Source organism: Solea solea, chromosome 4 (genome assembly GCF_958295425.1).
Source record: "Solea solea chromosome 4, fSolSol10.1, whole genome shotgun sequence".
Lineage (NCBI taxonomy): Eukaryota > Metazoa > Chordata > Actinopteri > Pleuronectiformes > Soleidae > Solea > Solea solea.
In genome coordinates, this window is record NC_081137.1 from 836,207 (window position 1) to 862,477 (window position 26,271).

Consider the following 26,271-nt stretch of genomic DNA (forward strand, 5'->3'; position numbering starts at 1 on the left):
TAAACCGTGCCGTGCCGTGCCGAGGCGAGGCGAGGCGAGCTGGGGCCATAGGTGGAAGTGTCTTTAGTTTGTCATCAGTTATTAAAGACCCGCCCACAAAGACCCTAAATATCACACACTGCATCTTTAAATGAGAGTAGTGTACTGTACTGTTTTTTTTTTTTGTGGTGTCCAGTGTGTGTGTGTGTGTGTGTGTGTGTGTGTGTGTGTGTGTGTGTGTGTGTGTGTGTGTGTGTGTGTGTGTGTGTGTGTGTGTGTGTGGCACTAATGACACTCCATACCACAGAGCACTGCACTAGAGCAAACACAGTCTGCATCAGCACATGCTCTCTGTCTCTCTGTCTCTCTGTGTCTGTCTCTGATCACAGAGTTGTGATCGATTATTTGAGCCGATCGATCAGATGAGGCTCCTCTGCAGCGGCTCCATGGCGTCTCTCCTGCTGCTGCTCTTCTTTCTGCCAGGTACAAACACTTTTTTCATTTGAATTTTTACCTTAAAACAAACATAGAAATGTGTTCATGAGTGCTCTAGATTAGACTGTAATCCTGGGGATTAAAACAGTGATTGACGCACTGACCACAAACATCTGCAGCACGTTTTCACTCTTTCATCTCATTCTCTTGAACCATTTTTTAAATTGTTTTTTTTTAAATGTTTTGAAATGAAGTCTTCATTTTTGAATTTTTGAGGCAGTGACCTTCATGTGTTCACATGTTCATGTGTTCACTCAGGATTCACTGTGTCTCACAGCGGTCAGGACGTTCACTGTCGCGCTCTATTGTGAAAGAGTCCACAGGCAAACAAATGTCAAGTTTTAGTGATTCCTGTAAAAATGAATGAATGAGTGAATGAATGAATGAATGAATGAGCTAACAACTTTATTAACTCAGTAGTTTTTCAAGTAATGATTATTTTAAGCATCACTTTTAAATTTCGCACATGCAGCAGAACAGCATTTATACATTTTCCCCCGAGTGCCAGCAGAGGATGCTCGCGTACCACTGCTGGTACACGCACCACCGTTTGAGAACCATGGCCTTTAGTCTCTGTTAAACCTTTATTTATTTATTAATTTGTTCATTGCGTTAATCCCTTTAAGTTAAAGCTGCGGTACGTAACTTTGGTTGACTTTCGTCGCTGTTACTCCGCCTCCGTGGACAGAAACCATGTGACATCCTTTGTTTGTCGTGTCCTCAGTCACACAAAAAAAAGGCCCTGACTGAGGGAGCGAAGCAGCAGAGCAGGGGCAGGCGGAGACAGTGTCCACCCCCGTCAAACTGTTCGACAAAGTAGAATTCACTCTCCGTTTCTCTCTTTTCGTTTGCAGTCGTCTCTCTGCCTCCGTCACTTCCTGTGTGCAGCGGGGGGAAATCACAGAGATCTAAACACCGCTATAGAGCGTTGTGTGGAGCTGAGACGTCACATGACAGCGGTGTGAACGTGGTCTTGCTTTGGCCTCGTTTACTACGATGTTTAGAGTCGTATGGTGTATTCCTGTGTTACAGCGCCACACACAGGTCTGGCATAAGTACTGCAGCCCTTAAACCCTTTAACACCTAAGCCTCAAAATGTCCCCCTGGCCTTTTTTTGCTTATTGTTCCCACAAAAGGGTCAGATAATGTCCTGAGGCTAAAGTGCTTTAAAATATTCTTTTTATATATATTTTAATTACAACGTTAAGAGAGCATATTAACAGATTCAAGTTTGATTTTAGAGTTTTATTGAGGAAAAACACTGTAGTTGTACATGAATAAGAGATGTTTGAAATCTGAACAGCATAAAACGAGTATTTGTCTCGGTGTTAAAGGGTTAAGGACGAAAAAAAAAAAAAAAGTATAGTGAGAATAAAACCTGAATCTCTTCACATCTGCTTTGTGGTTAGACCTTAACTTTGAAGGGCTTTTTCAGGGTTAAGACCTGGTTTTAGGGTTAGGTTAAGGGGCTAGGTAATGCATTATGTCCATGATGTGAAGTTTTATATCACCAAAATGGCGTTGCCGTAGCTGCTTGACATCCTCTCCATGAAAATCCTGAATGCGATTCTCTGTCACAGATTCTCAGTGAAGCAAACACAACGTTATTTAGTCCAAAAACAACATGAAATCAAGAGATCACAAGTTTTTGCCCAAAGAAGAACGAGCTGCTTTTAAAGCTAAATTTGATACTGTGCAGAAATAATGAAGCCTTAAACAGAGCAGCTGAGGACAGACGTTGCTGTCCACGTGTCCAACACACACTCTCATGTCCATTTAAGTACAAAGGATGTTTCCAGTCAAACCCTCCCTCTGTCTCTACTGTCATGTTTTATTTTATTTTTATTTTCTTTATCGCATCATTTTTCTCGTTATCTGAAGGTCAGCGAACGGCTCATGGTTTTGTGACTTCCTTTTTTGTGCAAAGCATGTTGTTTAACCTGTGTGTGTGTGTGTGTGTGTGTGAGATTATCTGGGCAGTTATTAATCTCAGAGTTCACAGCTGAACTGCTTCAAACACAGAGTGAATATGGAGGATTAGTTTGATGATTGAGGAGAAACTAAGGCCACATCCACACGTAAAAGAAAAACTGCATGAAACGTGAACAATCTTTTTCTTTGCCGTGTTCAAAAAGTTCCCCCGTAAACACGGCATCGCTTCAGGAAATATCTGCTGTATAAACGCTGTAGTTCATATGCCACGACTGTAGGTTGTGCTGTGAAGCCCATGGTATACTTCTGTGCTCATGCCGAATGAGCATATCGTGTCGTATCCCTGTAGTATCTGATCTCACCATCGGGTGGGGGTACAAGTCTGAAGAATAAGAAGAGGAGAACGATGCTACAGCTCCCTCGGACACGTCTGGTTTGAGCGGCTCACAGCAGAAAGGTCCGTCGGGCAGGGGAGTCAGGGTGTCAGCCGGTTCGAGGGTCACCAGGTCGAGTCTCGGATGACTATCCTTGGCGACAACTTCTTCTGTTGTTTAAATGTTTTTGCTTGGTGAGCGGGGCTTTATCCTCCACCTACTGGTGGGGCGGAAGTTCAGTTGGCGCATGCGCTGTCCACACGCATCCAACGCACTCTGCGTGTTGCATACTGATGACACAGTTAGCATCACGTGCCTTGGTGCATGTTGGGTCGGAAGTTTACCAGAGACTGAGACAGATTGAGCCGAGCCAGTGGAAGGACAGTGAAATAAGGTCTGTTTGTATACGCTTACGTTACGTGCCGTTTCCACGTGAATATTTAGCGACTTTACAATCGCCGGCAGCTTGCCGACAAATCTAGCAAATAAGTGTGGTCATCGTACTATTAAGAGATTTGTGGCTGATTCGGAGCACACACGGGTTCGTGTAGATAAAGGCACAATGAGGAAGGTTTCTGCCAGACAAATACATCGGATTAAGAGAGCAGCTTCTAAAATGCCATTACAAAGCAGCGAACAGGTATTTGAAGCTGCTGGTGCCTCTGGAGTCCCGCGAACATCAAGGTTGAGGATCCTCCAGAGGCTTGCAGTTATGCGTAAACCTTCTAAACCTTCGGCCACCCCTAAACAATGCTCACAAGCGATGCATGTCAACCAGGTTACTCCGAGGTTAAAGTGGACATATTATACCCTATTTCCCCCATTAAAATAGTTCCCTGGTGTCCTAATGAACATGTCAGTGACATGCTTTGGTCAAAATACCATAAGGATGAAGTATCATAGCAGTTCAATAACCCTACTAAGCCCGCCCCTTTCAGAACGCTCGGTTTTCGTGCATGGTTCCTTTATATGCAAATGAGACACAGGCAAACACACACCCACTTCTTCCAGGGGGTTTCTGGTTTGTCCTCTTTACAGCGCTCACTCGCTCAGATGCTGTTCCCTCCCCCTCCCTCCACTAGTTCTCTGACAATATCAACATGGCAGCGTGCGCAGAAAACAGCGAGAGTGCCGTCACAGGAAGAGACGTCCTACATAAGGATCGAGCCGAACACTGCCGAACTGTAAATCAGTTAAAAACACTTGGGGACAGCACCGCTGATTGCCACCGCTGATCGCCAGCGGCGCGCGGCGGCTTGAATAACCTGCCGCTGTATGCGACTGTATCAGACCGGTGACTGTATGCACCGGAGCTGGCGATCAGTCACACAGCGCCAGTTTGGGCAGCTCGCCGATCGCCAGCGGCGTCCCTATCTCTTTTTAACTGATTTTCACAGAGAGTGCAGCACCGCTGATCGCCACCGCTGATCGCCAGCGGCGAGCTGCATAAACTGCTGCTGTATCAGGCTGAGTCTGTGCTCCGGTCATGGAGGACGTACTGAACAAATATTTTTAATTAGGACGTGTCAGAATGGTCAGTTATGAGCTCCATTTGACCTTTTCTTAAAAATGTGTGTGTTTGTACGTCGGTGAAATACGTCCCCTGACTAAATACTGCGACCACTGGCCGCAGTCTGATGTGAACTGGTGCGAACACACAAACACACGTTGACTTTATCCAGCACATTAGCTTCATATATAAAATCCTCTGAGGCTGGAAGTTTGTGTACAACACTGTGCTCCACTGTGCAGCCACCAACAGCACACTTGTCCCTCCGCGTTGACAATACCGCTCTTCCTCCCTCGCCTGCACTCTCGCAGGGACAAGGTGGAGCTAAGGTGGAGCTCTCGAAGTAAACTTACTGGTGGGCGGTAACATTCGCGGTGAAATGCGCATGCTGCCGTCATAAGCGCAGGGAATTCAACATCGAGTGTTTTATCGCCTATACTTACACTAAGGGGAACAACGTAAACATGACGGAGTATTCTTTTTCCACACTTTGGTGACTGGTAGGGCCCACAGAGTCCCAAATATAAGTATTGAAATGGTTAAAAAGTTGATTTTGCATAATATGTCCCCTTTAAATAACTCAGTACCTTTGTGTCGTATGGTGGAAAAGCGCCATAAATGTCCTCTGGAAGAGTCTCGACACTTTAGAGCAAATCGAAAACTGGCATAGCTCTATAATTGTTTGTCGTGGAGCTTGTTCAGCCTGAGGCTCACAGTGGGGGGTGGGTGGTTATGACGGGGCTGCAGTCTGTCTGCAGCAGAGCAGCAGCGTTGATGCTACAGCAGCTGTGGAAGCTGAGCCAAGGTTTGATGACTTGTCGTTAATTATCTGACAGTGTTGTGCTTTTGTTTCTGGTGTTGCTCTGTAGTCTAAAACACACCACAGTTGTTAGCGCAGACACATTTTCAAATGAAACTTTTTTATTTTAGTTTATTTATTTTGAAAGTAAGTGTCCCTGACACATGACTACACACAATAATGTAATTTAACATTTCTGAAATCTCAGTTAACATGACTGTGTTGACCCGCGGTCCATCAAAACTTGCCCAAACCTATGGGAAAAAGATTGCTTAATTCTCTTTTCTCTTAGATCACACATCTAAAAAATGCAGCCCTGCAGCATTCTCGACCGCTAACAGTGCTAGTCACCGTGACCTGACGTGATGTTTCTTTGGCATTTGAACTTCATTCCGTGGCTGCCTGAAGTTGACTGACTGCATCTGATATTCAAGTCTTTGCCGGGAACAAGTTCAATACACAGTTTATGCGACTGAAGTGTTGGCGGCATATCTCTGTCGACTTATATGGTCACCAGATCCAAGACGAAGCTCTGCTGCGATAAACCTGCGAGTGAAGACGTGTCTTTTACCTGCTCTGACCGTTCGTGTTTGTGTTCCTCTGATCACACGACAGTGGACGCTGAACTTCACCCTTTAACTTGGACAGTTTTTTCCTAAAGCAGACTCTCCTTTGCCACTTTGTAGTGCAACATGCATGACTGCATGATCTCTTACTGGAGTGTTATTGGAGGATCATATATAAAGTCAAGGTCCATGAAGTATAAGATAAGATAAGATAGCTTTATTTATCTCACAGTGGAGAGAAAACGGCTTATCATAAAGTGATAAGAACATTATTTTAGAACAATATTTAACCCATTCTAGATCAGTGTTTCCCAATCCTGGGCCTCGGAGACCCCTGTCCTTCACATTTTAGATGTTTCCCTGCTCGATGCACCTAAATGATTTCATCAATTTTCCATCATTAGTTTCTGAGACATTACCGTAGATGCAGGAGGAGACCGAGCCGCATCACTGTACTTTCTTCCTTTACGGAGACCTCAAATTTCACGAGGAATTTCACTGTTGCGTAGCTGGGTCTCTGCTGATTGGCTGGGTGAAATCCATGTGTTTCTAAGATGTCACGGTAATTAATTCTTTGCCCCCTAAAGGGTTAAGGGGGCGGCGTGTTTCCATCATGGTACGGTACAGTTTGGAATGGTAAAGTCCTGGGTCAGACTTGCGTTTCCACTGAGAACAGTACCATTACTTGGTAGGCGGGGGGTATGGGCTGTGACCGATGGCCGCAAAGCCTGACGTCGTACGGGTTTGTTTTTCCTGCTGTGGGCGTTTGCCTCGACTTCCATGAGATATTTACACCGATCGCAAAGGACGGATGTTTTTCCCTCACCCAATCAGCTGACTGTGGGTGGAGGTGGTCTAGCTCCGTCCTGACTGTACCATTTTACTCAGATTGTCAAAGAATGGAATGGTTGGTGCCATTCCGCTCAGTGGAAATACGGCTTTGGTGAGCACTACTCTTTTGCGTTGTCATGCAGACGAACAATGCACGACTTTGGGAATTACTGTAACGCCTCAAAAATGGGGATCATCCTCAGATCTTTGAACTGTCTGGCCCTCTCTACTTTCTGGTTAGTTCTTGCAAATGTTCCATGTCACCGTTGATTTGAGAGAGGGGCGCTGTGTAGACAACCTGGTCTAACAAAGTCTTTCCCCCTCTCTATTCTCCAGTTTGCTTGGCTGCTCATGGACGTTTTGCTCAGAAGCTGCTAAAAGACTTGTTCTCTAATTACACCAACGCTTTACGTCCGGTGGAGGACACCGACCACATCATCAACGTTACTCTTCAGATCACGCTCTCCCAGATCATCGACATGGTAACCACATTCACATTCAGATCACAAGTTTTTGTTGTGTGTTTTTACGTCCACACTGATAGATCTGTAGTTTCTGGGTCTTTTCACTAGGACGAGCGGAACCAGATCCTGACAACCTACCTGTGGGTACGCCAGGTGTGGATGGACGCCTACCTTACCTGGAGGAAGGAGGACTATGACGGCCTTGACACTATTCGCATCCCCAGCAGCTATGTGTGGAGACCCGATATTGTTCTGTATAACAGGTAGGTGGGCGAGGCTTCCTCCTGTCTTCGTACAAGACATTGGCACTCTGACTTTGCTTCCATCTCTTGTTCCTTCTCCTTGACTCCACTTCCTCGACCTTCTCCCCAACAGCGCAGATGATGAGTTCTCCAGCTCCATGGAGACCAACATTGTTCTCCGTAACGATGGTCAGGTCATGTGGGACCAGCCAGCCATCACTAAAAGCTCCTGCTTGGTCGACGTGGCCTTCTTCCCTTTTGATTTGCAGCAGTGTCACCTGACCTTTGGCTCCTGGACTCACAATGGCAACCAGATGGACTTGTTCAACGCCCTGGACAGTGCTGACCTCTCTGACTTTGTCTCCAATGTGGAGTGGGAGGTCAGTTGTTGCCAATTTCAAGTGACCTTAAAGTGTTTCTTAGACAATATCAAACGTGTTTGTTTCATCTTAACCAGGTTCTGGGCATGCCAGCAAAGAAAAATGTCATCCTTTATGGCTGCTGTTCAGATCCGTACCCAGACATCACTTTTACCCTCCACCTGAAGAGACGGGCCTCCTTCTACATCTTCAACCTCCTCATCCCCTGCATGATGATCTCCTTTCTGGCTCCATTAGGATTCTACCTGCCGGCTGACTCGGGTGAAAAGGTTTCTCTGGGCGTCACGGTGCTGCTGGCTCTGACTGTGTTCCAGTTGCTGGTGGCTGAGAGCATGCCGCCCTCCGAGAGCGTCCCACTCATAGGTGAGGAGACTCAGGAAGTATTTACACTTGACTGTTCGCTGATGATTTGAACATCACTATGATTGGAGACTTTTATGCCAAGGTATCTGGTGGATTTTAGGACCACATGGCGGTGTAGTGGCTGGCACTGTTGCCTTACAGCAAAAAGACCCCAGTTAAAGGATCAACTGGTCAAACCAAGGGCCTTTCTATGTGGAGTTTGCATGTTCTCCTCCTGTGCATGTGTGTTCTTTCCGGGTTCTCCCAAAAACATGCAGAGGTTAATTGGACACTAAACTGACTGTAGGTTTGAGAGTCAGTGACGGGACAATATACAATATTATCACCAATCATAATAAAAAGCACATACGATAATCATTTTATCGTGATAATCGTGAATGGAGAAAAACATTAATATTTCATGCGAGTGACTTACAAATCCGCCAACATACAGTTCTTGTGATTTACTTTTTTTAATGTGCCACCAGGCGGAGCTGCATCTTTCATCGTGACTCATGATGATCACATTAAATTAATACATTATTTCCGACCACACCGACCACATATGTTGTCACAACATATAATTGCCAAACCAGAAATGCAGCAGTCAACGAGTGCGAGTCAAAGAAAAACGAGAATGACAGCCCGCAGAACTTCATACCACTGAGGTGGAGGCTGTCAGAGAGACGCCAGAGCTGCATTCAAGCTGAGCATCGGCATCAACATCAACTACTTTATTATTGGTTTTGGTTTTTGTGCGTTAATCAGGACACAAAAACACAGTAGACTGGTGAGTACAGCTAAAGAGGAGCAGCACGATCTGCTCACTCCTTATTTAATTTCATAGTTGAAACTTGTCCAGTTACATTTAATTGATAACAGCTTGTGTCGTATGAGATACTAATAATAATAGATTTTATTTTTAGGCGCCTTTCAAGACAGGATTAAAACCAGTAATCAGAACATTAAAAACAACATACGATACCATGTGAATTTAGCGCAAACAAAGATGAGAAACTGTCAAAGTGAGTGTAAATAACTATGTTTTCAGACGGGATTTCAAGGTGGAAAGAGAATCAGATTTTGGGATGTTGGGTGGTTGTTGTTTGTGGCTAAAATTATTATGTGTCTGTTGGTTTCTGTGTGTTAGCGGTGTGTAAGATGAGAAGAGGGCATGATTTTTGACATTCTTGACTATTCCACATAAATTCTTCCATACATACTGCAAACAAACAACTAGAACAAGGAAACGCGATAATTATGCAAAACTGAAATGCTTATAAAAGTGTTTTCATTGACCATGTATATGGACAAACAAAAATGGTCTCTATCGCAGAGCAAATAACACAACGACCAGCAACGCTGTTGATCAAAAAACTGACTCCACCTTTCAGACACCCCCTCCAATCATCATGCAGAAGCCCAGTGTCCGTGCATATAAATACAGTTCAATATTTGACTTTGACATCTTAGATAAATCACCAAAAAATTTGCCAACAATTATCAGCCACATACACATCAACCTTAGATTAGCCCATACTGGTCAACCTCTGCGTAAGACAGTGTTTCTGTGTCGCTACCTCATACAACCACACTTCAGAGTGTGTTTTCTAGTATGACAGGATGAGTTTCAATATTCAATATTGTTTTTCACACTTTTAATTTTTGTTTCTCAGTGTGTCAGACATGGCTGCCTCCTGCTACCCACTGTCTGAAGATCAGTTTGTGTGCTCCATCTGTCTGGATGTGTTCACTGATCCAGTCGCCACACCTTGTGGCCACAACTTCTGCAAGAAGTGCATCACTAAACACTGGGATGTCAACGTACCATGCAAGTGTCCCATGTGTAAAGAGACGTTCTACACAAGACCGGAGCTGCACGTCAACTCTCTGATCTCTCAGATGGCTGCTCATTTCAAAAGGTCAGACAAACAGGAGGTCAAAGCAAAAAACTCAGATTTAAAAGAAATATTAGGCGTCAGACCTTCCTGTAACATCTGCACTGGAACCAAAAAGAAAGCCACAAAGTCCTGCCTGATATGTATGGCATCCTATTGTGAGACTCACCTGCAGCCTCATCTGACAGCACCATATCTGAGAAAACATGAGCTCGTCCACCCTGGGAGAAATCAGCAACGTCAGATGTGTCTGAAGCACGACAAACCTCTGGAGGTCTTCTGCAAGAAAGACCAGCTGTGCGTCTGCATGATGTGCATGATTTTAGACCACAAGATGCATGACGTTGTCCCTGTGACTAAAGAGTATGAAGAAAAGAAGAATGCGCTGGGTAAGACAAAGGCTGAAGTCAAACTCATGATCCAGAAGAGGCAGTTGAAAATTCAGCAGATCAAGCACACGCTTGAGTCCGGTAAGAAGGACGCACACAGAGAAACAGCAGATGGTATTCTGGTTCTAACTGCTCTGAAGGACTCTGTTGACAGAGCCCTGGCTGAATATACTGACACGGTCAACGACAAGCTGGAATCAACAGAGAAACGTGGTGAGGGCTTGATCACTGAGCTGGAACAAGAAATCTCTAACCTGATTGAGAGAAACGACGAGCTGGAGAAGATCTCACACTCTGAAGACCAAATTCACTTCCTCCAAGGCCTCCGATTCTTAAACGATGCTCTACCCACCAAGGACTGGTCAGGTGTCATTGTCAAACCACCGTTATTTCAGGGCATGGCAGAAGCAGCAGTTACTGAGTTGAAAAAGAAACTCGACAAAGAGATATGTTCCTTCTTTGAGGAAGAGCTGAAGAAGGTCCAGGATTATGCGACAAATATCACATTCGATCCCAATACAGCAAATTCCTGGCTTGTCTTGTCAGAAGATGGGAAACAGGTGAGGTTTGGTGATGTCAATCGGACATTGCCAGACATTCCAAAGAGATTCTCTTATTACGCTGGTGTCCTAGGAAACCAGGGTTTTTCTTCAGGAAGATTTTACTTTGAGGTTCAGGTTGCAGGGAAGACAAAGTGGGATTTGGGAGTGGCCAAGGAGTCAGTCAACAGGAAGGGCCAAGTCACACTGGACCCCCAACATGGTTTCTGGACCATATCTTTGAGAAACGAAAACGAGCACAAAACTTTTCCTCGTTCAAATGTTCACCACATGCTCAAGTTGTCCCCTCAGAAGGTGGGCGTGTTTGGGGACTACGAGGAAGGTCTGATCTCTTTCTATGACGTTTACTCCGCAGTTCGAATCCACTCCTTCCCCGCCTGCTCATTTAATGAGAAAATCTACCCATTCTTCAATCCCTGCAATAATGACAACGGAAGAAACTCCGCCCCTCTGATCATCTGTCCAGTCCCAAACACCAACCTAATGCCACATCGCTCAGGAATAAACCAGAATTGACAAATTAGTCAAGAAGAAAAATTACGATACTTTTTACTGCTCTTTAATCTATGTTTAAAAAAGAATCTGATTTCTTCTCTTTTTTTAAGTGGGTTGAAATGGAACTGTTGATGAGAGTTGTCATATTCATACATATAATCATACATGAAACATTTATAGACCTTATTTTTGAAAGTGGAAATAACTAGGATTGGAGTGGGTGAAATAACGTAGGGAAACGGCGATCAACCAATCATAGAGACTCGTTTAAATTCAGCCAAGGCTAAAAATTAAAACAAAGCGGAGAGGTTGGTCCCTTAGAAGAACAACAGTTATTTGCACAGACAAGGTTTTGTGACAAACCTTTTCAACCATGTATAGAGACAATGTCCTCAACCAAAAAACTGACAGCCACACCACAACGGGTAACTGTAGAAACTGAAGCAGTCACCTTTGACCTCGCAAAAGTCCACACTTTTGAATCCAAGTCTTGCACACTTGTTAAATGACTATCATACTTGGCACATGTTGGCAAAACTGCACCAACTGATTCAAATCTGTTCAGGAATGTTCTTTGGCCTAAATGTTATATATACTCTGACTTCCTGTTTTGTTTTTGTCCTAGTGTAGACATTTTTCCAGTACTGGATGATCTCCTGTAGGTTTCAAGGAAACAGACATAGAGACGCTTCAGTGGCTTCTTCACATTTAAGGCTCAGCTCATTTAAAGTGTGTAAGTTTGCACGGTGCTTTCTCCGTCTTATTTGCGGCTGATCAAAACATTCCTGTTCCATTAAAGCCTTAAATCAAGCCTCCCTTAAATTAAATATATCAACCCCTGACTGCACATAAAATACCTGTTTTTCTAGAAGTCATGTGATGTTTCAAATGTGTTGTCCTGCTACTTGCTAATGCCAAACAAAGGCCAAATGTTTCTGCAAAAAAAGTTTCTGATGTAATTGAATCTGTTTTAATTTATGCAGTCTGTGTTAAATTGATATTTGATTAGTTTTAATAAACGAGTCAAAGAAAACAAAGTGTTGTCTTATGGTTATTGGCAGCAGTACAGACTGGGGGTGGGACTGTAATAATATTCTATAAATGTAAATAAATTAAATAAAATGATCAGGTTTTCAGGTGAGCAGGTAACAGGAACGAGTCCAATGTGATTATTAAAAGATTTATACTTTAGAATTGGCAAAAATCCTACTTTAATTGAGTCTTTTGGGGAAAACAGATCAGACAAACCAAACATGCTGTTTATTACGTAAACACACAGGTATGGCTGCTATGAGCTTTCACGGGGAGACTGAGGGTGTGTTGTAATGAAAGTCAAAACTTTGTCATGTCATTCTCACCCAGTGCAGACAAACAAGAACTATAAGGAAGTAAAAATGTTTCCAGTAAAGTCAGAAATCCCAAACAGGCCTGAGGGGATTCTGACATACAACTATCAAACAAGAAACAAAGCTAACTAGGAAATAATGGGAAGAATAAATAATTCTGATTTAAAAAAGCCTGGAAATTAGATTAACCTGCTGCACACACGCCTTTTGTTTCCTTGTTTTGTAGTTTTTATTAATCCCCGTAGGGAAATCCTTTCTCTGCATTTAACCCATCCTCTACTAGAAACCTTCCTAGAATTAGGAGCAATGGGCAGCCACTGACTAACCCCCATAGCCACCCGGGGAGCAATGGGGGTGGGTATCTTGCTCAGGGGTACCCCAGCCCTTTTTTGACCTGCAAGGGACTCGAACTGGCAACTCTCCGGTTACAAGCCAGGTTCCCTTTCCACTTGGCCATGGGCTGATCCTGAAATCTCACTCTCTTGTTCTACATTGTTAAAACACAGTGACAGTCATATCAAGAGAAATACGTTTTTAAAAGGTAAAGTTCAGATCTTGCTGACTTCCCACATTAAGGTGTAAATGAACCCCTAAAACCCCTTTCTTCAGGTGTATATAGGTATATAACTTATGTTATTTGTTGATGCAGGTGCAAATATTCAAAGTTTAGTGTAAAAATATGAAATTATACGACTGCTTGTCTCTGGTCAAACACCAGCTACTGCATTCAAATTTTGCTTGTTGTACCTTGCACTGCTCCCCACCCACTCTGCTCTCAGCCCACTTCTTGGCATCATCCAGAATCAGGCATTGGGGGGAGTTGGCATCACAAGAGGGAGTTTAGTTACCCTTTGACGGATTAGTGAAGAGGTGACCCCGCTCTGATGAAAGGTTTATGAATCAGTCACTGTAAATAATCTTCAATTTCATTTGTTTTGACAGGAAAGTACTACATAGCCACCATGACGATGGTTACTGCTTCAACGGCACTCACCATCTTCATCATGAACATACACCACTGTGGTCCTGAGGCCCGACCTGTTCCAGAGTGGGCCGAACGGTTCATCCTCAACCACCTCGCTCGCATCTGTTTTGTCTATGAGGTCGGAGAAAACTGCTTTGCTGGGAAATCCAAGAAGCAACCGCCGTGTCAGGAGGAGTCAGAGGCCCCATCAGCCAACAGTGGCAACCCCAGGGGACCAAACTGGGGTGTGAACGGACGAGCCTGGGTAGGGAGGGTAGACGATGATGGGTCAGGGCAGTCTCTGAAGGTAAGTCAGGATTTGACCAAACAAACAGGCTGGAAGGAGGATCTGTTTGTGACCATTGACCACTCGAAAGATGAAGGAGCTGCTGGTGGAAGTGAAGAGCACAGAGACGGGTCTAATGGAAAAGGAGAAGAGCAAGTCGAGGAGAAGAAAGGTGTCGGGGGTGAAGGAGGAGGTGGAGCACGGGAGAACAGAACGGAGATCTTCGTGAAAACCCAGTGTGTTTGCCAGCACCAGGGACTGCGCAAGAACGTTGAGTACATTGCCAACTCGTACCAGGACCAGCGAGCTGCACAGCTGCGCATCGGAGAATGGAGGAAGGTCGCCAAGGTCATGGATCGTTTCTTCATGTGGCTCTTCTTCATCATGGTCTTCTTCATGAGCATTCTCATCTTGGGCAAAGCCATATGATCGAGACTAAGCACGGGGATCGCGAGAGGTTGACGGCAGAGGACTGGTACACTGACTCAATGATTAGTTCAACTTTCCATTTAAGGTCCAGTGTGTAACATTTAGGAAATCAGCGAGGAATCATTAGCGGAAATTGAATTTACTACAATTCGTTAAAACAAAAACTAAACTGTGTAGTTTTTGTAGACAACATGTACTTTGCATTCTGAAGTGGGAGCTTATACCCAAACAATGGTGAACCATTTCACCCACATAAACCCGATGCATAATCCAGCAAAGAAATGGCTTTCTGGTCTGTAAAGGCTTCCGCAGTTCCTTGACATGCTTCGGAAACTACTCCACCCAGTAACTCTGCAGTGGGAGATTTGTCAGTGTAAACTAATCGAGGAAAGGCCACAGATGATTTCAAATGGTTTGAAAGTTATTGTTGTTGTTTTTTAAATGATGGAACAGCATGAAATTTAGCTTGTCACGTCACGGACATCTTAACAGCTGCACATACAGCACCTGCCATATTCGGGATTAACACATCCTTGCACACTGTGATTCACTGTGACTTAAATCCTACATCCTGGATGTTTTGTGTTTCTCAAAGTGTGTTCTCGCGTTTGATTTTTTTTTTTATATCAAACTGAATCAAATATTTACAGAAATGCCTGCGATTGAATTCTTAAGACAAATACATTGGTGACGCAGCTCACGCCAGACTGCATCTCCATCTAATTTTAGACTGAGTACAAGTGTGGAAAGTGTGTCCCAGTCATGACCAACAGATGTAGATTGAAATGCCTCTGTACACAATTGGACAGACCTACAACCAATGATCTGGATGACGTATGCAGGATGATGGAATACGTGTCAACAAACGTGATTCTTGGAGCAATGGCTATCTATCTAGTCACAGCGTCTCACGACTTTTACCCTGGGGGAGCAATTCGCTTAAAACCGAAGCCGAACTGTAAGACTGCTGCTCTTCAGTGGCCGCCATGTTGGACTTACATACAAAAGCTGTCGCTTCTTTGTTGTCATCGTGTCAGGTCCCCCTTTAGAGTGTCAGTGGCTTTTGTGATTGGTTCCTTTTTTTTTTTTGGAGATTCTGAAGTTGGCCAAAACGATGTCCTTGCCAGACATGTCTGCCTGTCTGTCTGAGTGAGGTTTTGATTATAAACCAAACTACACAACTACACAACTGCTTGTTAGATGAATCAGCGCAAAGACAAAAAAGAAGGTCCAGTGAGTAAATATGATGTGAAACTAATACTGGAATCACCAGATAATGACATTTAAGACATTGTAACAACTCTGTTAGAATGTAATTATATTAGGCTCTCAAATCAACAACCAACAGGATGTTTCGTTCAACCTTGTTTCAGCATTTCTCACTAAATCAGTGAAACAATTCAGTGAAATGTATTTAATTCTGTCTGGCTTCCGCCTACTTTTGTAGAGATCAAAGAAATAAAAAAAGTGAGTAGAAAGTATTTGCTTGCTGAGGAGATGGACCTGGTGTTCCTCACAGTTATATATACAATGTCAAATATATTTGAATCATCAAAGGAAGTTTGGAGATTAAATCTGACACATCATCACAGTCATCTACGAATGTCGCTGATTTCTTTCACGCCTCCACAGTTGCCACACTTTTGTCACATGTGTGTAATTTACAAACTGCATCCTAGAGGATTTTACGCTGCACTGTTTTATGAAATATATAATATCAGACCTTTCCTGTTTTAACTCTTTATGACCTGAATAAATACAATAGTTTGTGCCATGTCAGACGATTGGCTACAATAACATCTTCATGCTTTAAACCAGGGATGTGAATTTGTTGAAATCTTCAAATTATGATTAATCGTTCTGTGAAATACTATATTTATCAGTTCTAGATACGTGTGACTAAATGTTTGTGCCTTTGTGGACGTACAGTATATGCACACGTTCAAGTGCAATTTCAAAATATTGTGCATACATTTACCATTGAATGGTATTTATCTCAAGAAATTTGAGGTTGTTGATAATTTGAATTTCATTAAAATGTAAAACAAAGGAGTTCTTGTTGTTTCACTAAAAATGAGTTTGACACCCCTGCTTTAGACAGTCCATACTGTATTGTGATTTAAATTATTCAATAATTCAATTTAGGAGAGGTCAAAGTGTAATTTTTTTGTTGGTGTTTTTGTATCATCACAGTGTAAAAACTAAGAAATGCCAAATTTATCAGTGTTGTCGGATGTTTGTTTATGTTGTTGTACATTGACACACAGGCGATGCATTGAGACACATGAACACGTTCATATATTAAAAGAAAAAAGCTTTGTTCACTCAGTTTTGTTGCAATTTGTCTTTTTTGTCAAATGTTTTTTGTGTCATTACAATTACTTCAGTTTCAGTTCATTTCTGATTTTTAACTCGAAAAGAAAAATGAATGGCACCATGAACGGCTGGTTTCAAGCTTTAAGAGCTCACTGTGCACACTCTCATTGTAAGTTAAGTCTCCCTTAAGTTTTCTTTAACTGCCAAAGGGGAAGCTGTATGGAAACCCATGATTTTGCGGAGAGGTAAAAAGTGTTTGAGCTGCAGTGTGGCGTGTCGGCAGCAGATGGCACTGCTGCTGTCATTTATGAAACAGCTTGACGTGAGCGGCACCTGAGGGAGTTCCCTGCAAACTCAATGTTTTTTTCTGTTTCTGTGCAGTAGGAAAAAAAAGAAGCTGCACTGACAAATTTGCAGAATTGATTTAAACCTGATGAGTCAGGAAGTTGTGTGTGAACTCCTGTTGCACTTTAACTGAACTGAATGTCGCGACGTAATGAGATTGGCATGAAAGATAACACACGCAGATAGAGTTTCACTTAATTTCTCGGCAGCCAGATGATGTCTTCCTGGTTGAAGGGTTAGATGAGTTTGTTTTCTGGTGTTAGGGTTTGTGTGAGGTGACGTGGTGTGATGACGGCTCCTCACTGACGTGTGCGTGCAGACTCGGTGAGAAAACATGGCTGCCAGTGAGGACAGCAAAAACATGGGCCCCTCCACACGTCATTGGTGTTTCATCCGCACGGAAACAGGGTTCTGGGAGATTTTTTTGAAAACATTACGATGAATACGGTAAATGATGATGTCCCTATCATCATACTGTTTGGCAGTATTGCCAAATACCTTTTGTCCAGATTTCTGCTGGCTGATCCAGCTCAATACTCCCTTCTGGAAAGGGTAACCAGAACAAATACGGCGGGTACAACTGTCTTTCTGAAGGTTTATTCCACATACACAGTTAAACAGCAGTCAGTTAGTAGTTAGTTAGTTAGTGGTAGTTCGTGGCAGTTCATTAGTCAGAAGTTAGTCGGGTTGTAAAACCGACAAGTCGTACAGGTTCGGATGATAGATAGATTTACAAAGCCACATACGATGGTTAATATATAACAAGACATGGCTTTGACAATGCACCTTAAAGGCACTTTAAAGGCAACGGTGCTTTGATACCAATTACAACAATGAACAGATAAATAGAATGAAAGATAAATAGCTTTGCCTGCGGGGGAGGGTCTGAAAAGTCACAAAATAAAGCAACAGAGTCATTTCGTAAACACTGTGTATATTGTAATGTGTCTTTGTCTCTACAGCTACAGCTAGAGACATTTCCTGAAACGATGCCATGTTTATGGGAAACCTTTTCAAAACGACAAAGAAAAAGATTTACGTTTGTGTGGTTTCTCCGCAATCATCAAAAATAATCCTCCATATTGACTCAAAGATGTTGTTTGTGCTTCTCTATGTTTGACACAGCACAAGCAAAGAGACACGGGTCCACTGTTTTCAACAATTCAACCCAACCCTTTCCTGTAAATTGTCAGTCAAAGATGGAGAGATGTTCCACAGTCAGTGGCCCCTCGTGCAGTCAGTCGTTTCCCTATCCTCACTTCCTGCAATAAGGTTTCCTCTGCTTCTTTTTCGCCAACACTGTCATGCTGAACGTTTAAAATAACGTTGCCTTGATCTTATAGGCAGTACCTGGATAGGGTGTGTGTGTTGCTGTAAAGCAATATGTGTTTCTTGCAAGACCTTAGATTACACAAGACCATATTTGGGCCCAGCAGTTCCGAATGGTACTCAAACAAAAGAGAAGGACCTGTCACACAATGAGGGGCGTGACGTCACATCAGTTACTCTACTTAAATTAATATTTGTTTTTGAGCGTGGAATGTCGTGTTACTAAACACATAGAACTGTCACTGCTGAACAATGTTTCTAAGAAAGGTTACTGTAACATACATATTGACTATGTCAGTTTAATTACTTCTCTTGACATGTAGTGGCAAAAACTGTACAGCAGATGGAGCCGTAAGATTCACACTGAGCCTCTCAGATACAGCACCGATAGATTTCAAACATTTAAGCACATTAAAAAAGTTCATGCTAATGATCATATAATATCTGACTTAAAATAGGAACAGGGGATTTGAGTCGTAAGATAACAAATGTAAAACTTTGTTGCCGAGTGTTGAAACACAACAGTTTAAAAAAGTGTCATCACTGTGTGTTCCAGTTCCCACAGCAGCCAGTAATGAGCGTTAATGTTTCTGACACAGAGGTGATCATTAATGAGGACTGCTGTGAGCCACCGCTGCTTCAATAAACACTGATCAACAGTTTCTAATGCTAATTATCCCAGAGGGAGCAGAGACACAGGCCCGGTAATAGATGTTTATCAGGGTAACAGTGACATCAGGGGGCAGTAATGAAAGCTCCTGGGGGTAAATAGAGACTCATGTCACTGACAACACATGCTGAACCTCTGGTTGCTGCAGGTAACTGAAGATGGAACACTTTGTACTTTGGTCAACAGCAAGAAAACTAAACAACGGGTCAGATTTGGATCTAACTTGCTGGTTCCTCAATAACCCTGGTCTTTCTTCTAATCCCATCACACAAATCAAGGGACATACTGTAAAATCAAGCAGACAGATTACAGAAATCCTGAACTGTGGCCGCTCTGTCCAATCTGGGGCTGTTTTCTCAGTCAGTGCATCACAGGGACAAACAACCATTCACCATTCATGAATTTAGAGTGTCCAATTAACCGCATGTTCACAGGGTGGGAAGAAACCAGAGAACTAAGCAAACATCCATGCACACACAGAGGCCCGGACCAGGACTCCAACCAGCAACCTTTTTGCCTTTTTGCTGTGCTAGCCACGGGTTCCATTGTGTGGCCCTCCTAGAAATGCCTCAGCAAATATCTGACTCAACAGCAGGTTTTTACTGAGGTTTTCTCAGTGTGGTGTAGTACAACCCCGTTCACCAGCTGAAACAGATCCCAAATCAGGCCTTTACAGAGCAAGAATGTCAGAGAATGTCAGGATCAGAGAAAGTCGAGGGAATAAGATGGTCAGAGGAGGCGGACACAAGTGGGACGGTCCAAAGGGATAAGGACAGTCTTCAGGGAGCGGCTCCCTGTCAGCTGAAAGCCTCAATTAAGCTTTTAATTCTATTAACATGCTGGACAATGAGACTCCTGGGAGAGCTGAGGCCTTCAGGACACTCATTACATGCAGTGGTAGTATAGTGCTACGGTCTAGCATGTCAAGCCCCGCCCACTCTACCCTGTCACATAAAAACACTCAACGCAGCATGGGTATCCAGCGCAGACGCAAGCACAATTTTTTACTATTTTATATGCTCGCATTATCCTTATATTATACTTGGCGTTCACATAAAGACCTGCGACTATTGCGACTGAATTTTAGAGTGATAATTAATTTGACTGGAATTCTAGCTAAAAACTGATTTTCACATTTTGTGCTCCCACTAGCCATGCAGCAGACTTTGATCTGTAAGCAGGTTACCGCAGCAACCGTGGTAGTTCGGCCTAGTCTTTTTCATCTTCTTTTTGATAACCTTTGCACCCCCTTCTGGCACCTTCAGGAAACGGGTAATTTACATGGAGCTTTCAGGGTTAGGTCTACATTTGATATACTCTGACAGGACAAATTATTGGTGGTCTCTCTTTAGCGCCGCTCAATGGCCATCGTGGTTGCTCCACACCCCCCGACATACATTGTGTGTGAGAGGCCCGTTCAGTGTTTGTGCCGTTTATTTGCTTTAGTTTAAGGTAAGGTAGCTTGTGTTTTCAACCCAGCTTATATGACGTACAGTAGAATGCTGTAGGCATGGACCCAAAACCAGAAGTTCTATCGTGCCAATACAGGTGACGCAGACCTGCTCAGGCTTCGACAGAGGTGACATTCACCCTGTTGTAAGTCGATGTAATATCAAAGTAATCTTAGGAGACATTATTTGAAGGTTGAACTCCTATAGAGTGTTGCTTTAAGGTCACTTGTCATGAACAAAGTGAACAATTGTCAGTAAATAATCGGAATGAGTGGCCATTTTCTGATGTCAACTCATGGCAACTTCTCTGCAAAGTTAACTTTCACCATGAAATCAGCTGGGAGGACAGTGAGCGATCACAGCAGAGGACATTCCCTGCAGGCTTTGTGTTATTAGCTCTCTGAACACTGTGTTCAAGTCGCTGCTGCAACAACAACAACGACAACAAAACAAACGTGTAATAATCTGTCACTTGTTGCTCTTGTTAGTTTTGTGGAAAGTTCACAGGCACATTACTGCAGCGAGATTAACTTCTCACTTTTTTGTGATGAAAATGGAAATTACATTTTGATAGTTGTTAGCCAAATCAAGCAATTATGACACAGGGGTGTCGAACTCAAATGACCTGGGGGCCAATGAGCATCTAGTCTGGTCAGGAGGGTTGTTGGTAGTAACGAGTAACAGAGATAGTTAGAGGAAATGTAGTGGAGTAAAGTACAATTTGCTAGAAATATAAATAACAAAGTAAAAGTACAGACACATGAATTTTGTACTTAAGTTCAGTGACTTAACAACAGTTTGCACTTAGTTACATTACAGCACTGGTTACTGTTTGCGATAAAGTCTGAACTGAAAACTATGCTATTATGGGGTAAAATGCTAAAAACAAACCTCTCACTCTCTCTCTAGGTGGCTCTGTCAAACATAGATCGGAGAGCAATTCAACAGAAGAATAATATCAAGACGAAACATCCGATACCAACTCTATTAGGCCTCAAACCTTCGTGAAAACCTCACTCATGACGGCCGCGGGGGGACGCCAGAGCCCATCCCAGCTGACATAGGAAAGGTCACACCCTGGAGAGGTCGCCAGTCAGTTGCAGCGCAAACATATCGACTCACACCTACGGTCAAGTTAGAGTGTGCGTCCTGTTTACCTCTGCATGTGTTTGGACTGTGGCAGGAAACCGGAGAACCTGGAGAAAACCCACGTACACATGGGGAGTACATGCAAACTCCATGCAGAAAGACCCAAGTCGGGATGGGAACCGGCAAAAGTAAATCCCGGAAGTGTGGCTAGCACTGCTGCCTTATAGCAAAAAGACTCAGGTTCGTGACAAAGTCTGACCGAGGGCCTTTAGCCCAGTGTCAGCAGGGATTGGCCCCAGCTGCCCCCACAACTCTCATGAGGAGAATTAAGCCGTAGACAATGAATGAATGAAAATCACAGCCAATCATTACAGCGAGCCGGGAACATGAGCAGCAGAGGGGGTGGGGTTAGGGTGGAGTTGTTGACCATGGGCATGGCTGATGGACTCTCACAAAAACAACCTAAAGTCATTTAGAACAAGTGAGAGCAACATCACCACTCTGACGAGGCAACAGGAAAGGGTCTGTTGATTGTTTTACTGCAGGTAAAATGTGTGATCTGGTTCTGGTTTGAAAGGTTCTGACACACCTGTCCTTTGCAGAACCACACTGTTCTGGATGGAGAACGTGACGTCTCTGGTAACTCCCCTCAGCCAGCCCATTGTGTTCAAGCTGGAGGGCTTCCATATTCCACCAGGCTACGGCCCGTTCCTGTTTTTTCTGGCTCTGTTTAACTACTTGGTGGTGCTGTTTGGGAACGGTGTGGTGATGTGTGTCATCATCATAGACAAGAGCCTGCACAGACCCATGTTTGTGATGGTTTGTCACTTGGTATTCTGTGACATGATGGGGTCCACCGCGGTGTTGCCTCGCCTCATGCTGCACTTTCTGACGGGGGAAAAAAGAATCGCCTACGTCTCGGCCATCGCTCAGGGCTTCTGTGTGCACACGTACGGAGCCGCAGTGCAGACTATTCTGGGGGCCATGGCGTACGACAGGTAACAAGATGCAGCGAAGCACATCAGGAAACAGAGATCAGGATATGCCTTTTTATATCATTCAATATCAATAAATATAAATCAAAGCAATATTTCTGTAAGGCTAGGTGATATGTCCTAGAAATAATATGTGTATTTTTTTAGTCTATATACTGATATAGGAGTTATATTTGGATATAAAGCTGCACACAGTTTGCTTCTCTGGACTCTTTTGAGATGTTTGTGCTTCTCAAAGCAGAGTGACAATACTCCAATTTTAGAACCTACAAAACCCAATCTACTGTTTGTGATCTGTATTACATTATCTTTAAATACACTTATTATTGCCTTTCATTTCATGTTGTTTTATTTTTGATTTCTTTAAAGGATATAGGATATTTATGTCATAAATGTTTTTATGCTAAAACTTCTGCAATAACACATATAATTTGGTTTAAAATTACAACAAAATGACTTTTAAAAAATATAATTTTCTTGATTTTGAAGTATTTTAAATCGACATACATTGTAGTGTTTTGCACAAATGTATTCCTTAAATATGATGATTATCAAATGTTATGATATAAAGTCATCACAGATACTTTATCATGACATAATATCTAAGAGTATATTTTGTCTCATGTCACGATACAGATCCAGGTCATAGTCATCTTCAGTATTTTGAAGATTGAACAATATTTTTCAAGTTTCTGAGACCAAAAATGTAGAATTTGTAATAATTGGTTTACGTGATTCAAGAATCAAACCTAACAATGCCAAACTGTAGATGGAGCCCAGAAACCAGAAAATATTCAAATGTAATAAGCTGAAAAATCATGGAGCAGGATTCATTTTCCTATTCCTTTGTAGTATTTTTCAATATCTTGCTGCCAGATTTTCCTCAGAAAAACAAACAAACAAGTAGTAAATTCTCATGAAGCAAATTCTCCGCTTGATTTCAGAGCCTGGAATGATAAGTAGATTTTGGGATTATAAATAGATTTTTAAAATAAAATCTCTTTAACTGATCTACAGTTCAGCACTGTTGACTTTCATTCTTGTGTCGGACGTCGTGCTCATGACTCTTCAGTGATGACACTTTTTGAGTCGAGCCGAACCGAGTAGTGCTCAAAATGTATAGTGAAAAAGCACCATAACTTTCTTTTGCCTATGTCAAAGTCTAACTCAACCCTGATCTGGATTTATTATTTTCCGACAAACAGCTACTATACTCAGATTATCCAGGAACTCCGTGGGTTTTTATAATGAAGACTTGTTTTGATTCTTGTTTAAAAAAGGCTAACAAATCCACGCCCCATGTTGGTAGAATCTTGTTTGTTGATTTTTCAGCCATACAGTGCAGTTATGTGAAAGAGAAAGAGATTCTGTAAATATGTTTCCACTGCAGGTACGTCGCTGTGTGTGCGCCGCTCAGGTATCACGCCATCATGACTCCAGCTCGGCTGCACTCCTGCTGCGCGCTCTCCTGGTTTGTCGCTCTGCTGTGTATCGTTGTGCTCTTTGCCCTCCACGTGAATACGCCGCTGTGTGGCAACACCATTCGTCACGTGTACTGCAGCAACCGTTCTATCCTGAGCCTGGCCTGCCGGTCCACCCCCGTTAATAATATCTATGGTATGGACAGTGCATCCTTTCAGAGTAAAGCTGCTAGGGATGGGCATTTCTGCCACTTGAATATTTCATGGTATTATTTGTTGAATACTCTAAACTCCAGCACATGAGAGCTGGAGTTTAGAGTATTCTACAGGGTTCAAAGTGTGTTGGGCTAATGGGGCCCATAACCAACTTCTTAGTGACCCAGCCTGTGGTTCCACCAGAAATAACTGAAGAAATAACTAAAAAAACACATTTCACTGTCCCACGAAAATTCCTAGATCAATTCCCACAGTAGTCTGATCGGTTTGAAAGCAGTGTTAGTTCTTTTGTATTCTGTTAAAGGCACTTTGAGAAGTTTGTGGCTCGTATATGACGTATGTTTATCTTATTTCAAAAAGACTTAATAAATGCTGCAAAAATGCGTTAATCTCCAACATTTAGTAAAGGACATGTCTAAACCACGAGCAGGTTTCAAGATAAGGATCAGGATGATACAGCTATGATATGAATGCCGCATACTAAGAATAAATGTATTTTTCCATGTTTTTCTAGGTCTGTCCATGACCTGGTGCTTGAGTACGGGGGTCTTTGTCATCATTGCTTTCACCTACTTCCGAATCCTGCACACGGTAAAACAGAGCAGAGATGGAAACACAGCCCGCAGCAAGGCCTTTCAGACGTGCGCCTCGCACCTTGTGGTGTATCTTATCTATGAAATAGCATCACTGGTCATAATCCTCGGGCACAGGTTTGCCTCTGTCTCCCAAAACGTCAAGAAGTTCTTCAGCATCATGGTTATCATCATTCCACCAGCCATTAACCCCATCATCTATGGACTGTTCAGTAAAGAGCTGCGTACTAGCATTATTAAGAATTTTACCACTGAATTAAGTCTGAAAAAATGAGAGTGCTTTAAAATGTAAAAAAAGTTCCTGACCTCTTTCATGTCTGTACTAAACAATAAAGTGGTGCAGGACAAACGTCTGAGGAACATCCCACACAATCATAACAAACCTCTAAATCTGGGTTTCTTCCTTGAGTTCTGACTGTACTTTCAAATATTTAAATAAATAAAAGACACTTATGACAAGAACAGATTTACTGAAGCGTTTCCGTTACCTAGGCCACAGACCGGACTGTGGTCATAAATGGTAAACAGAAAAGAATGCTAGTGCTTTAGTTTAAGGTAAGGTAGCTTGTGTTTTCAACCCGGCTTATATGACGTACAGTAGAACCTTGTAGTTCTTTTTTTGTTGCACAGACCCAAAACCAGAAGTTCTACAGTGCCAATACAGGTGATGCAGACCTGCTCAGGCTCCGACAGAGGTGACATTCACCCTGTTGTAAGTCGGTGTAATATCAAAGTAATCTTAGGAGACATTATTTAAAGGTTGACATCCTATATTGTGTTGCTTTAAGGTCGCTTGTCATGAACAAAGTGAACAATTGTCAGTAAATAATCGGATTGAGTGGCCATTTTCTGATGTTGAAGCCACAAAAGAACACTGTGTTCAAGTTGCTGCTGCAACAACAACTACCACAAAACAAACGTGTAATAATCTGTCACTTGTTGCTCTTGTTAGTTTTGTGGAAAGTTCACAGGCACATTACTGCAGCGAAATTAACTTCTCACTTTTTTATGATGAAAATGGAAATTACATTTTGATAGTTGTTAGCCAAATCAAGCAATTATGACACAGGGGTGTCGAACTCAAATGACCTGGGGGCCAATGAGCATCTAGTCTGGTCAGGAGGGTTGTTGGTAGTAACGAGTAACAGAGATAGTTAGAGGAAATGTAGTGGAGTAAAGTACAATTTGCTAGAAATATAAATAACAAAGTAAAAGTACAGACACATTAATTTTGCACTTAAGTTCAGTGACTTAAGTACAGCACAACAGTTTGTACTATGATGTAGTATTTTTCAATAACTTGTTGCCAGATTTTCCTCAGAAAAACAAACAAACAAGAAGTAAATTCTTATGAAACAAATTCTCCGCTTGTTTCAGAGCCTGGAATGATCAGTATATTTTGGAATTATAAATAGATTTTTAAAATAAAGTCTCTTTAAAAGATCTACATTTCGGCACTGTTGGCTTTCATTCTTGTGTAGGACGTCGCGCTCATGACTATCCAGTGACGACACTCTCCGAGTCTGGCCTCAGCTGCCCCCACAACTCTCATGAAGAGAATTAAG

The 26,271-nt window shown here is 42.7% G+C and overlaps 3 protein-coding genes across 7 annotated transcripts in view; 2 read left to right on the forward strand and 1 right to left on the reverse strand.

Annotated features, from left to right (window-relative positions):
• The window catches only part of siah2l (seven in absentia homolog 2 (Drosophila)-like), a 75,792-nt gene that overhangs the window by 13,661 nt on the left and 35,860 nt on the right, over positions 1-26,271 (reverse strand). The window lies entirely within an intron of this gene.
• Positions 307-16,609, forward strand: LOC131457980 (neuronal acetylcholine receptor subunit alpha-10-like). 4 transcript variants are annotated; one of them, XM_058626548.1, is made up of 6 exons: positions 307-462; positions 6,823-6,968; positions 7,059-7,213; positions 7,326-7,572; positions 7,650-7,935; positions 13,545-16,609. In XM_058626548.1, exons 1-6 carry the CDS (start codon positions 402-404, stop codon positions 14,279-14,281), a joined length of 1,632 nt encoding a protein of 543 aa, XP_058482531.1. In that variant the 5' UTR covers positions 307-401; the 3' UTR covers positions 14,282-16,609. The 4 variants fall into 4 exon arrangements, with proteins under 4 accessions (XP_058482531.1, XP_058482532.1, XP_058482530.1 ...); XM_058626549.1 differs by lacking the exon at positions 307-462 and having other exon boundaries at positions 6,844-6,968; positions 7,039-7,213; XM_058626547.1 differs by lacking the exons at positions 307-462; positions 6,823-6,968; positions 7,059-7,213; positions 7,326-7,572; positions 13,545-16,609 and adding an exon at positions 9,591-12,699 and having other exon boundaries at positions 7,846-7,935.
• Positions 21,654-25,084, forward strand: LOC131458621 (olfactory receptor 2K2-like). The gene is made up of 4 exons (XM_058627813.1): positions 21,654-21,669; positions 22,059-22,479; positions 23,867-24,093; positions 24,628-25,084. The coding sequence occupies exons 1-4, from the start codon at positions 21,654-21,656 to the stop codon at positions 24,978-24,980; spliced, it is 1,017 nt and encodes a 338-aa protein (XP_058483796.1). The 3' UTR covers positions 24,981-25,084.